Below are 12,592 nucleotides of genomic sequence, written 5' to 3' on the forward strand. Positions count from 1 at the left end.
TTAAAGACCAATAATGACATTTAAGTTTAAAGCCTATGATCCCCGCATGTTGAACTTGATTAAATTTATGAAAAATATATGATTCATATTTCATATATATATAGAGAAAAAAGAAACAAGAATCACATTCTATACCAATAGAAGTGTTCTTTCGTTTCTTAACAGTGAAGTAAGACTAAGCTCATGAGCTTATTATCTTAGGCTGGAACAAGTTAATAGGATCCCCTTTTTTACGTCACCATGTCCCTCCTGTGTAGCGACGTGGGGGTGTAAAAAAGAAAAGATATGTCCTATCTATTAGACAATGAACACTTTTCATTCTAATTTTAATATTTCTTATTCGGAAAAATAGTTGCAAAGAACTCTATTGTAACCTCTTCTTTTTTTTTTGGTTGGTGGGCAAATCTCTTGTAACCTCTTGGTCAACTGACTGATCTCTTATTTGTTTGTACATGGGTCCAAATAATTGGGCGTTCCGATGGGCCCACCAATGTCCTTGAGGCCTGACAGAGTGGAACTTACGGAAAAAAAAACGCCCATCGGCCTTGAGACCCGATAGAGTCGAAGTTACGAAGACAAAAAGGCCCAGCCCAATATATCACCCGCCACGGGCGACCCGCCACCACGCGAAAGGGTTTTGGGCATTATACAAAATGAAAAGGGTATTCGTGTAATTGCACACCGTCTAATAACGCACCAGATTTGTTTTCTCTGAATCTGAATTGCCATCACATTCGAGCTCTCATCACCAGTCATCGTCTCTCCCCTGATTTTACCTTCTTTAAACCTGCGATTAAGCTCCGTCTGCTTCGTTAGGGTTTTCATTGTCTTTTTTTTTTCTGCAGAAGGGGGCCTCTCGTTTTTGATCATCCCCTTTCTCTCCTGCAACATCTTCAATTTTCAGATCGGGCAGGGGCAGATCGCGTAAATTTGAATTTGACAAAATGTACGGCTTCGAGGCGATGACGTTCAACATTCACGGCGGGTACTTGGAGGCCATAGTACGAGGACACCGTGCGGGCCTTCTCACTGCCGCCGATTACAACAATTTGTGCCAGTGCGAGACCCTCGACGATATTAAGATGCACCTCTCTGCCACCGAGTACGGGCCCTACCTCCAAAACGGTGCGTTCAACGTCTCACTTTCTCTAGTTTCTTCGATTTTGTGAGCCCTCTGTTTGTTTCCTGAGGAAATTGAACAGAATTGGAAACTGAATTTTGGATCGTATGCTTAGATTTAGGCGTTTTTTCTGGACTAATAGTGCAGCGTATCGATCTGAGATGTTAGTTACATTAGGGCTTGTATTCGGTGCTGGTTCAGTTGAATTAGAATTAGTAAGAGCAGCACTATGATCCAACCTTAGTGTTTCATGAATGGTATGGTTTTAAAAGCGCGAACTTTGCAGGTGGATTAATATAGTAGGGCACATTTGGATATGCGGAATACAATGGGGGATTTGGGTTTGGCTGCTTAGTTTAAATTGTTTGCATCAAATTTTAAGTAAAAAGAGTTTGATACGTTTTGTTAATGGATTGAAATAAAACTTTTTGTCTAAGTGATTAAAGAGTGAATTTGATCTGCACTCTGTATAACTTCAATTGTGTTTTTGAAGAAGAGTATCACAATTAAGGTGTTCCAAAAATACGTGCATCATTGGGACTCTGTGTAACTGAAGGAACAAAAGTAGGCTCAACTTAATGGAAGACAAAAAGATCAATCTTTTTCCTCCTTATGCATACAACTACATTTGACAACTCTCTCTCTGTTTGAAGTCAATATTCATGCTCTGCTTATTTGATAACTTTCTCGCAGAACCTTCCCCATTGCATACAACTACAATTGTGGAAAAGTGCACCCTTAAATTGGTTGATGAGTATAAGCACATGCTATGCCAAGCCACAGAGCCCTTGTCAACGTTTTTGGAGTATATTACGTATGTAGCTTGCTGTCTGATTTTTATTATTTCTTTTTAATGTAGTTTATTTTGAATTTTATTATAATATGAGAAAATTGGAACTTGGAACCATAAACTTGATTTGGGCCTTGGCCGGGGTAGTACTGACCGAGCATATAACACTGGGCCACTTTCTGGCCTATTCAAGGCTGGAGGATCTCTATGAAGTGCGAAATTACCACCTTTTGTGAACTTTATAAATAATTCATAACTAACATTGAGTTGTGATTGGGAATTTAATGTTTCTTATGCTCCATCTAGATATGGCCACATGATAGACAATGTTGTCCTGATTGTTACTGGAACCTTGCATGAGAGAGATGTTCAGGAACTTTTGGAAAAATGCCACCCTTTGGGCATGTTTGACAGGTATTGCATTCTCATAGAGTTCTGTGTTTCATTTTCTTTTATTTGTCCTTCTGTCTATGTGTTTTTCTATGGCTTTTTGACATTCTATAAAACTCTCAACTCAATTTCATTTTTGTCTCCTCAGCATTGCCACCCTGGCAGTTGCACAGAATATGCGGGAGCTTTACAGACTGGTGCTTGTTGACACACCACTTGCTCCTTACTTTTCTGAATGTATTACATCTGAGGTACAAATTAGTGATCCCATACCTTTATTTTCCCTTTTTTTTAATGTTTCTGTTTTGGTAGGTCTCCTTAATATCATGTGTTATTGCATCGACGGATGAGATTTTTTATGTCATCATCCAAAGAATAATGGAGCCTCATTAGGGTGGGGGATTGGGGCTAATGTTGAATTTGATAGATGTAGAAGGTTTCTGATTTTTAGTGTGTTCTGATTTTTTATTGCTCATTCTTTTTTACAGGACCTGGATGATATGAATATTGAAATAATGAGGAATACTCTTTACAAGGCATACCTTGAAGATTTCTACAGGTTTTGTCAGGTAAATTTTGATTTCTAAATCAAGAGTTTCATTCAATTTTTGTATCTTCTCATTAGTTTGGTTTTGATCTTTTGGACAGAAACTAGGTGGTGCCACAGCAGAGATCATGTCTGACTTACTTGCTTTTGAGGCTGACAGAAGGGCGGTCAATATTACCATAAATAGGTATGCTAATATTGAGGTGCTGACAAGTTTTCTTGAGATCGTAGCTTATGTGGTTTTAGCATTCTTTTCATGGCCTCATGCTATTTTGCACATGCTTGCAGTATTGGAACTGAGCTTACTCGAGATGATCGCAGGAAGTTGTATTCTAGCTTTGGTTTGCTGTAAGCTCTTTGGTCATCCTGATTTGTTGGTGGTTTCTATATTTTAGGTTCTATTCTGGAATGCTATCTCTGATAACTATTTGCTTGTTTCTTACAGTTATCCCTATGGCCATGAGGAACTCGCTGTCTGTGAGGACGTTGATCAGGTATGCTGTGTGTTTCAATTGGTTTTATTTCTTGCCTAAATGGTGCACCAGCTCTTGCTCTGTCTTTTCTTAAAGACCTTCTGCTATTTGGGGCAACAATACTGTGTTTCCTTCTGCATCATTATGTTTGAAGAAAAAGAATGAAATTTAAAATTTATGACATTGTTTGTGTTCTCTGCATGATATCACGAGTCTGAATATATTTCTTCCTATACTTAACTTCCTTCTCATCATATCTGGTCTTGATTCTGTCAAATACCAACATCAGTTGATTATGCAATCTCGGTACTCATATTCTTAACATTCTCAAGTTGTAGTAGTGGTTTTCTCTGAGCCATCTACTTGTTTGTTGTTGTAGGTCCGTGGTGTCATGGAAAAATATCCTCCATATCAGGCTATCTTTTCAAAACTATCCTATGGTGAGAGCCAGATGCTTGACAAGGCATTTTATGAAGAGGAGGTGAAAAGGCTTTGCTTAGCATTTGAGCAACAGGTTGGTACTGCAGTTACCGTGAATCCTTGTCTGTTTCATTTTCTAGGTCACACTTATCCTCAGTTCACCATTCAGTCACTTGACAATTTTGCCTTTCCTTTGACCTGCAGTTCCATTACGGTGTTTTCTTCGCGTACATGAGGTTGAGAGAGCAGGAGATCAGAAATCTGATGTGGATATCTGAATGTGTGGCTCAGAACCAGAAGTCCAGAGTTCATGACAGTGTGGTCTTCATATTTTAGTTGGATTGGGACTCGAGACAGATCATTAGAGATAATTATTTGTTGTTTTGCATAATCTTCTGTAAATCCCCTCCCCGTCTTATCCTGGAACAAATTGTAGAGATGGGGGTGCAGTTGCGTTGTTTGCAATATCTGGTGTTCCTAATAAGCACTTTTGCATATATTCCAATTGTTCTTTTTAGAGGGAAAATGTCTTAAATTCCGAGATCGAACATGTTTCAGTTGTGAGGATAAACTGAATTTATGTATTGTAATTTGAGATATAATATAGCAGCACTTATTCAAACTCATTACTATTTAGCATCTTGCATTTGGAAACCATTCTAACTTCCTGAAGGCTGTGGACTAAACAGACTGAAGCTATAATCGTTGTACGTAGATGCTTTCTTCCAAGTGGAAAAACAAAAGTACAATTAACAATAAAAATGTGTCAGGGTTCGTCCGGTTGGTCAGGGTAGCGAGCCCCTTCCATTAGCTTTCAAATCTCCATCTCGTAAATTTGATTCATTACACATGACACCTTTGTGATTGATCAAATTTCTATATCGACCAGACGTGGTATGGTCAAAAACGGCATGACGTTTCTCTGATGGAAAACACACTTTCTTCGCCCGGACAAAATTGTAAAAAACCGCGACTTTTTTACCGTTCTGTACTCTTCGCTCCCAATTGTTAGGGTTTTTTTTATTATATATTTTAAAATATTTATCTTCGATGGAAGCGCCATCATCGTCATCTTCGCCGATGAGTGAGAACCAGAGGCCGTCGTTACCGGCAACAAGCATCACTGATGTGAACGTCGACTCGCTGGCTCAATGCGCTGGCTACCTCAGCCTCCAAGACCTCTCCAACATGTCCATGACCTGCGTGTACCTCAAAAAGGTTGCATATTCCGACTCCATCTGGCAACGTTGGTTCAGGTCCAATTATACTCTTTTTCAGATACTATTTCCTTACGCTCTCTCTACTTCCTGTATTTTTCTGTTTACGGAAAACTCTTTCAAATTCATTTGTTGCAGGGAAAGCTGGCCCCGGCAAACACCTCCCGCCACCTCGCAAACGGCAGGAGTGAGGGAAGCTTATTTGTGTAGGCGCAAGGATTTGCTGCAATTCAAGTTTATCAACCCCCTCGTCGCCGATTTCTATACCAATTCAAGTCCTTTCGACCATGTGTTATTGGACAATAACAATATAATCTTCTCTCAGGTAATATCATGTGTAACCCTTTCTTTTCCATGAATCTCTGAGTTTGAATAGTTGGGCATCTTTAACTTTGTTTTATGTTACTTACTTAGGGCTCAATAATACAAGTGATAACGATTGATAGCTGGTTAAGTGGAGCAAACTCACCTGTCACTTTAAGTGATCACAACGCAAGAATTACTTGCATGAGGTGCGCTGTGTGTGGTTTTTTAATCCTAAAATCTTGGAATGTTTATGATCTTTTAATCGTAAAATCTTGACATGAACTGCAGGCTGTTTCCACTGAATGAAACATCTTTATATCGAAGGGAAGCACAAAACGAGGAGAATGTTTTGGTAACTTCAAGCTCTGACCATTCCATTCGGCTATGGTGGAAGGTATTACATTAATTAAGAATATTTTTGTACGCTCTTATTTGTCAGTTTTTTCATACCTTTGGTTTCTTCATTTTTAATTCAATCTTATAAGTTCGGATGGGTTAGGCTCTTAATGTTTTGCTCTAACCCAATTTATCAAGTATCTGTTTTCGTAATATATCGTTCCCTATGTGATTTAGTCACTATTATTGTACTGTAATACCGTCGTCAGTAGTTTACATTTTCTGTCCTCTAAAGGTCCTAATCATATTATTTTGTCACAGGGTTCTTGCCGACGATGTTTTAGAGGTCACAGTGGCCCAGTTTCAGCCCTGTCAGATAAATTGTTAGGCAATGGAGCAGGAAAAGTATTGGCAAGTGGAGGGGAAGATGGCACAGTTCGCCTTTGGTCTCTAAGTTCCAGTGGGAAACGTGGCCAGCATGCTTTAAAGGCTACTTTCTATGGGCATGAGAAGCCCATCCGGTTGATGTCAGTTGCTGGGTATGAGGTTGTTCCTTGAGGGGTTATGTGTTTCTATTTGGTAAAACTAAATAAACGTTGTGCCATCAATGTCTATTTAACATCTAAAAAGATGATAAGCTAATGTAACTTGGAAGATAATTTCCAGATATATACTGCATCTCATATGTAATCATTTACAAACGTTTCTGTGCTTTGGGTGACACTTCTCCCATTATATTGATCTATGTATTTTGGTCTTATTGATAGGCACAACACCTCTCTCTTGGTATCTGTTTCAAGAGATTCTAAGGTATCCTCAATTATCCATTCAATGCTGTTCTTATCAGATCTGGTCATCCTCGTGAATTTTTGTTATTTGTCATTGTCTGATGATTGCAGTTTCTAACAGGTGAGGGTGTGGGATACAAATACATCATCCTCTGTTCGTTCTTCATGCTGTGTGGGGATGACTTCTGTTCTTGGTGCCCCTATAGACATTAAGTGTCATGAACAATTGGTCTATGTTGCTGCTGGTTCCTCTGTTATGGCAATTGATTTGAGGACAATGCAAAAAGTTGTCATTGCTACAGTAGATGCAAAGCTGTACTCTTTTCAGGCAACTCCTTCAAAATCTTTATTCTGCGTAGGCAGCAATGGCAGGTACGGCGAGTAAAATTCCCTGGTTTCACTTGTTTTTATCCAAGTTGTAGAACTCAGTTTATTGAGAAAAAGATATGCCTGAATGGTGCAGGGCAATGCTTTACGATATAAGGAAGAACCAGGGCACCCTGAAATCAGAACCAATAGTGGAGTTAGATGGCGGACACACAGTGCCGTTGACATACTTGCACATGGATCCATACAAAATAGTTACAGGAAGCCCGGAGGATTTTTATGTTAATGTTTGGGAGGCCAACACTGGTGCAAAAACTAATTCCTTGGATTGTTCTCTTCCAGATGAAACATCTACCAGTTTTGGGTGTCGTGCTCTGGCTGTAAATGGGTGTCGAATTGTTACTGGCATTGCCAACTATGATGAAGATGTGGGATGCTTACGCTTCAGGGACTTCACAAATGCTTCGTGTCCTGTCTTTAATCGTGAAGATGATCATGTTGCAAAGTTTTGGAACCCACAATCTTACAGTGATTCCGATAGTTCATATGACTGAATAAATTTTGCTATATAAATATATGTTGTTGTATACAACTATTGATCATATTGCAAGTTTGGAGGTGGTTTCTAGCTATTATTATTTGAGAGAATCTCTTCCACCACCATTGCCGTTATCCTTCTCCTGATCCTAATTACAGCCATAACCACCACCAACTCAGCGCCAATCCTTGGCCTTGACGCCTTCCTGACCCACCAATCCATGGTCGTTAAAAATGTTGTTTTAGACTGACTTCCATGGTCAATTAAAATGTTGTCCTTTCATAACTAACCGGAAAACGTTGAACTTGCAGCTGTTATTGTCCTACAAAGAAAGTATGGACCTTGGGTTTCACGGACAAATGATCTGTGCATTTCTATTTATTCTCAACAGAGAAGACAATATCAATATGGCAGTGGAAATCAGTTGGGACAAAAAGTTCGATTTTCCCCATCACACCAATCAATGCTCATAGAGTAATGCTCCTAAATAAAGCTAAAATGGCCAAAAACAAACAATTGTACTCTGTTAGGTAAGAACCATTATTTTACTTGTCAATTTTACATATCGGTGGAGGGACAATTGAACCTCAATCAAAAGTGCATGAGAATGTACGGACAAGCAATTCAGAGATCGTTCATATTTATCTATGTCATTTTGGAAGTCTCAAAGTTTTTTTTTTTTTTTTTTTTCTCTTGTTATCAAACTCAGTCCAATAGGAATATAGATTAAAACGAGGTGAGATGCAAAATCCAAAAGAGTTGGTAAACCTTACAAACCCAAAATCATATACTCGATTTTCTTAAGAAATTTACATGCAGCCAAGCTAATACTCGACGTGATTTAATTTACATGGATATGCAGTTTCATGCTATGTACTTCTGATGTGCCAGTTCTGCTATTTACAAGTGACAAAATTTCTTCCATATGAACAAGTTCTGTTTCCCATGTTGCATCTAAGAAAAGAAAAATAGAGAGTCCGAGGAGGCATTTGCTTTTGATGGCTGATTGAGCAAAATGGTGCTTGCAATGCTGCTCCATAAGTTGTCTCCATCAGAGTTGGACGAGCAAACAAAAGGGTTGTTGCGGATTCCATCATAGAAAATTCCACTGAACTCATCGCCACTACCAACCTGTGTCTGGTTCTTCGTTTCTTCGCCGTCAGTACTTTCATCCTCCGAGAAGTTTGCATTCTTCTGAACCAGTTCTCTGAAGATTGAAGACTGAAGGAGGAGGCCAAGTGCGGTGGGAGAAGATGACTTGCTACCGGTGTTAAGTGGGACGCTACTTCTGGTGACTTTTTGCTTTTGAGGAGAGCTCAAGTAACCAGAGGCAAAAGGGTTTGTGTGTGAGAATGAGGGCTCCTCTGTTGGGATGTTGCTGTTGGCCATGAATGGTAGTATATACTGTGGCTTTGCAACTGTCTCTGGTCCTTGAGTGGCTATCGGATCGTCAGCTCTTGGCTTTAACCATCTTATGTAAGAACTCAAGTCGAAGTTTGTCACAGCATTGATCCCTCTGTACTCAATTGCTGCAATGTCATAGGCACGAGCAGCTTCCTCTTGGGTGCCTACAATGATACATTGATTGTTTTATGATTTTCAATTACAAAGTTTACTTCACAAATATTCAAACTAGTTTTTGGATGTTACATAATGTTATAATCAGATGTGGGGATAACTTACTGTAAGTGCCAAGGTAGAGGTACTTGTTTCCAAAAACTCTTCCTATTCTTGCTTCCCATCTACCATTATGATGGTGCCTGCAATATATGAACCAAATAGTCTTTAGAAACTGTTTTTCGTCTGTAGGTTTTTTTAAATAAGTTGATTTGATTTGATTACCACAATATTAATAAGAATATTACCTTGCTACTCCTCTGTACTTAGATACACCTCTTGAAAAGCCACTGCTCTTTCTGAAACAAACATACAAATCATTTCAGGAAACCGGCCAAGGAAATTCCTCAGTTCAGAAATCTCACAAAACAAAAAATGTTTGAAGTCCTACCTTCGTAACGAGGCCAAATACTCTTCTTTTGTTACAGTCTGCATTATATCAATTTCTTCCTCATAGTCGGATATCTGTAAACAGCATCAAGGTGTGAGATCATGAATTTGTGCCCCTTTTACTACTAAGCTACATATTGTGTGTCTGATCAATGATCAGGTTCATACCGCGAAGTTTGTGAAAGTTGATGTTCCCCAATACTTAAGTGCAGCTAAATCATATGCCCTTGCAGCAGATTCTTCTTCATCATAAGCTCCTGGGAACACAATGATTAATAAAAGATTAATATGTTTTACTTACAGAATTAGCAGTAAGTTTTAAGACTCAAACTGAACAAACTCAACCATGTAGCAAAATATACTCACCAAGATAAACTGCTCAGTCCCAAGAATCCATTCCGAATCACAATACAATAGAACACAACACAAGGAACCAGATATCAGCATCCAGGGGGAAAAGCAATAGATAATTAAACAGAGTGAAAGAAATGCAACAATGATATTTACCTTGTTTCCCTTTCTTCTTCTGCGTTGCATTCCAAGAGAGCTTATCCCACAAGTGGGCTTCAAATCGACCAGTCCATCGATGCCTGTTGACAAACACTTTACCTTAATATTTCTACACATGAAACAAGAAGAAACTTCTGCCTACAACATAACACCACTGAAATTTGTTTCCGATTCAAACCTGCTGACACCACGAAATCTTGAACTTCTCTTCGTTGTGGTAGCAGAAGTTTGATCAGCTGGTTTTTGTGGCAAATGCTGCTCACTCTGGCTGTTGTCACAACTAACCGCAACTGCAGCCGGGTCTCTTCTCCTTCTCTTGACACACCGTGATTCCTGAGCCTCACGATCCACTGTGCTCAAGCGGCGCCTCCTAGTGTTCTCTTCATTCTTCACCATCATCAACTCCATTTCCTATAATAACTAAGCACTCAGGATTCTTACTTTCCTCTGCTTTCTACGATTCTGTTGTTGTTTGTTCCTATGGTTGCTTGAGCTGGAAGGATGCTTAACCGTATTATATAACATGTGTGCTTGTTTTGGCCTTAAGCTGTTTTGTTTTGTGTTGCCACAACAATATTATATCAGAAAACAAAGGAGACGATGATTTCGGAGCATCTGAGCCAAATTTCAAAGTCCGTACTCTGTTTGGTAGTCCCAAAGATCCAAAAGTCATTGTGGTTTTGGATTTGCTCATATGTGAGGTGAGGCCTCAAATTTTAGTGCCAGTTACAGTTCTTGAAGGGTTTTCCTAGTCAATTCAATGAGTAGATTTCAATAATTCACAAACACCAAAAGCAAATCCTATAGATTTAAATATACCTACGGATATGCCAATGCGTATCTGTTCATATTGAAATTCCAATGCTTATTTGTTCATAATGAAATGCCAATGCTTACCCCATTTCAGCCCCCAAGCAGTCCACTCAAAGTTTTGCTTCATATCACAGGAAGCTCATAAACAACCCTGAAATGACGATTATACCCCACTAAATGACAAGGGCATTTTTGATAGTTCAAGTTTGGTTCCAATTTTTTTTTTCCCAAAAACAAGCGATACTCTAAATTAATCTAATTTATGCAGAAGTACTTGACTAACATAGCATGTGCTTCTTCAAAAATCACTTTCCAAGCTATTTGGGAGTGCTTCTAGAAAGGCAAAAAGCGCTTTCTGACAACTAAAAACGTTTTTGATAGTATTTGGCAAAAAAGTTTAGAAGCGCTTTATGAAGAAACACCTACTATGTACTTCTTCATGAAGCACTTGAATTTTTTTATAATGGAAATTCAATATTTTTATAATAAAAGTGTTTTTGTTAGAAATGCTTACAAGTAGAAGTACTTTCTAAAGAAGCAGTCCCAAACGGTAATTGACTTTTCAACATTATTCTAATAAAATCACTTCTAAAAAAATATTTATGAACAGAAGTGCAAAAGCAAAATTTCCAGTGTAAGTTGTGTTTGTGAGCTGTAAAATTAGACGGGCATCAAACAGTGTCTCATTTTTTCATTTCCGAAAAAAAGAGAAAAAGAAAAAGGGAAAAAAATTGGCTTCTTCAGACCACCAAACCGCAGAGTCTCATTTCAGTCCCAAGTCACAGAGACCTCGACGACCACCATGGCGGTCACTACCACCGCCTTCTTCCTTCTTCTGATCCTAACTGCCGCCATAGCCACCACCAGCTCCGCCCCAATCCTTGGCCTCGACACCTTCCTGACCCACCAGTCCCGCCTTGACCGTCAAGCCACCAACGACTCCTTCCTCTCTCTCTCCTCCACCCTCAGAAACTCCCTTTCCCATTCTACCCCTCTCTCCCACACCCCTCACTCCCTCATCTCATCTCTCCTCTCTCTCTCCCTCCCTCTCTCTCTCCACGTCCGCCTCGTCGGCTCCTCCTTCCCCTCCTCCTCCATCTCCCTCCTCTACTCCTTCCTCTCCGCCTCCCAATCCTCCAACCACTTCCACGTTATCGCCCCCTTCGAAACCCACTCTCACCGCCTCGCCGTCCAGCACTCTCTCCACCTCGACGTCTCTCACTCTCCCTCTTTAGCTTCCCAACTCTCCAAAACCCTAAACTCTGAGCTCGAGAAAACCCCTTCCAGCCTCCGATCCCCGCTTCTCTCCATCCCCTACGACCCGATTGACCAGATCATCAAGAAGGACTTCGAGAAAGAGAAGCCCGTTCATGGGGTTTACTTGTATTTTCTGAATTTGGGTCCCCAGTCCAAACCTTATGCTTATAACTATGGATCTGGGGACTCTTCCGCTGCTTTCACCAAGTGTTTGGGGAGCATCTGGACTGGCAAGGACAGGTATATCTGGATTGACTTGGGTGCTGGCCCGGTCGATTATGGCCCGGCTCTTTCCGGTGATGGGGTTTTACCCAGAGGCGAGTTTCATCCTCTCGCGGCGTTGCACGGTCGTCCCAAGGCTCAAAAGGCGTTGCTTGCTGACTTGGCTTCCTTGGTTTGGAGTGCTTACCAGGTTCTTCTTGTGCCCTCTTTGAGAATTCCTGTTCAGTTTGAGAATTCATTGATTGTTCAGTTTATTCATGTTTATGGGTCTGAGGGCAGTAAGGATTCTAGTGGTTTGGATTGGAAATCGATTGAGAGAACGTTTATGGATGAGGCCAATGATAATGGGTTGTTGTTGGGGGATCAGTCTTTGAGGTTCAAGACTTATAGAGTGAGTTACTCGGAGTGTCCCATTTGTTCATTTGCAATTTCTCGGTCTATCAATTCGTATACGTCAAGATTCTTGTTTGATAACTATACTTTGATTGCAAGTGAGTATTTGGACTCGAAGCGATTGCATCAGATACTGTC

General features: G+C 40.0%; 4 protein-coding genes across 4 annotated transcripts in view; 3 read left to right on the plus strand and 1 right to left on the minus strand.

Annotated features, from left to right (window-relative positions):
- Nucleotides 1-714: 714 nt before the first annotated feature.
- On the plus strand, nt 715-4,366 carry LOC110752428 (V-type proton ATPase subunit d2). Its single transcript, XM_088250797.1, has 10 exons — nt 715-1,125; nt 1,814-1,934; nt 2,217-2,324; nt 2,449-2,551; nt 2,789-2,869; nt 2,949-3,034; nt 3,136-3,195; nt 3,293-3,341; nt 3,700-3,834; nt 3,945-4,366. Exons 1-10 carry the CDS (start codon nt 945-947, stop codon nt 4,074-4,076), a joined length of 1,056 nt encoding a protein of 351 aa, XP_088106923.1. The 5' UTR covers nt 715-944; the 3' UTR covers nt 4,077-4,366.
- Nucleotides 4,367-4,689: 323 nt separating this feature from the next.
- LOC110752433 (uncharacterized) lies at nt 4,690-7,386 on the plus strand. The gene is made up of 8 exons (XM_021953085.2): nt 4,690-4,996; nt 5,096-5,282; nt 5,372-5,469; nt 5,552-5,657; nt 5,921-6,138; nt 6,367-6,409; nt 6,509-6,759; nt 6,851-7,386. The coding sequence occupies exons 1-8, from the start codon at nt 4,791-4,793 to the stop codon at nt 7,266-7,268; spliced, it is 1,527 nt and encodes a 508-aa protein (XP_021808777.1). The 5' UTR covers nt 4,690-4,790; the 3' UTR covers nt 7,269-7,386.
- A 674-nt stretch (nt 7,387-8,060) lies between these two features.
- Nucleotides 8,061-10,232, minus strand: LOC110752457 (ethylene-responsive transcription factor WRI1-like). Its single transcript, XM_021953118.2, has 8 exons — nt 9,948-10,232; nt 9,767-9,849; nt 9,626-9,634; nt 9,428-9,516; nt 9,261-9,334; nt 9,118-9,168; nt 8,936-9,012; nt 8,061-8,820 (listed from the first exon to the last, which is right to left on the minus strand). The coding sequence occupies exons 1-8, from the start codon at nt 10,175-10,177 to the stop codon at nt 8,207-8,209; spliced, it is 1,227 nt and encodes a 408-aa protein (XP_021808810.2). The 5' UTR covers nt 10,178-10,232; the 3' UTR covers nt 8,061-8,206.
- Nucleotides 10,233-11,233: 1,001 nt separating this feature from the next.
- LOC110752448 (uncharacterized) overlaps nt 11,234-12,592 on the plus strand; it is a gene marked incomplete in the record, with an annotated part of 1,821 nt that continues 462 nt past the window's right edge. Inside the window, 1 exon segment of the mRNA XM_021953104.2 lies at nt 11,234-12,592. Within this exon segment, the coding sequence (XP_021808796.2) occupies nt 11,385-12,592 (1,208 nt within the window).

The sequence above is a fragment of the Prunus avium genome, chromosome 3 (assembly GCF_965620075.1).
Source record: "Prunus avium chromosome 3, drPruAviu1.hap1.1, whole genome shotgun sequence".
NCBI lineage: Eukaryota > Viridiplantae > Streptophyta > Magnoliopsida > Rosales > Rosaceae > Prunus > Prunus avium.

What these genes read in the sequence shown, in the direction of transcription:
- LOC110752428 (XM_088250797.1), top strand. Translation starts at nt 945, where the DNA reads ATGTACGGCTTCGAGGCGATGACGTTCAACATTCACGGCGGGTACTTG. An exon ending in CTGAATGTATTACATCTGAG is followed by an intron (nt 2,552 to 2,788) that starts GTACAAATTAGT and finishes TCTTTTTTACAG; the next exon opens with GACCTGGATGATATGAATAT. An exon ending in TCTGTGAGGACGTTGATCAG is followed by an intron (nt 3,342 to 3,699) that starts GTATGCTGTGTG and finishes TTGTTGTTGTAG; the next exon opens with GTCCGTGGTGTCATGGAAAA.
- LOC110752433 (XM_021953085.2), top strand. Translation starts at nt 4,791, where the DNA reads ATGGAAGCGCCATCATCGTCATCTTCGCCGATGAGTGAGAACCAGAGG. An exon ending in CTGTTTCAAGAGATTCTAAG is followed by an intron (nt 6,410 to 6,508) that starts GTATCCTCAATT and finishes AGTTTCTAACAG; the next exon opens with GTGAGGGTGTGGGATACAAA. An exon ending in TGCGTAGGCAGCAATGGCAG is followed by an intron (nt 6,760 to 6,850) that starts GTACGGCGAGTA and finishes TGAATGGTGCAG; the next exon opens with GGCAATGCTTTACGATATAA.
- LOC110752457 (XM_021953118.2), bottom strand. Translation starts at nt 10,177, where the DNA reads ATGGAGTTGATGATGGTGAAGAATGAAGAGAACACTAGGAGGCGCCGC. An exon ending in AGATTTCGTGGTGTCAGCAG is followed by an intron (nt 9,850 to 9,947) that starts GTTTGAATCGGA and finishes GTTTGTCAACAG; the next exon opens with GCATCGATGGACTGGTCGAT. An exon ending in AAGTACAGAGGAGTAGCAAG is followed by an intron (nt 9,013 to 9,117) that starts GTAATATTCTTA and finishes CATATATTGCAG; the next exon opens with GCACCATCATAATGGTAGAT.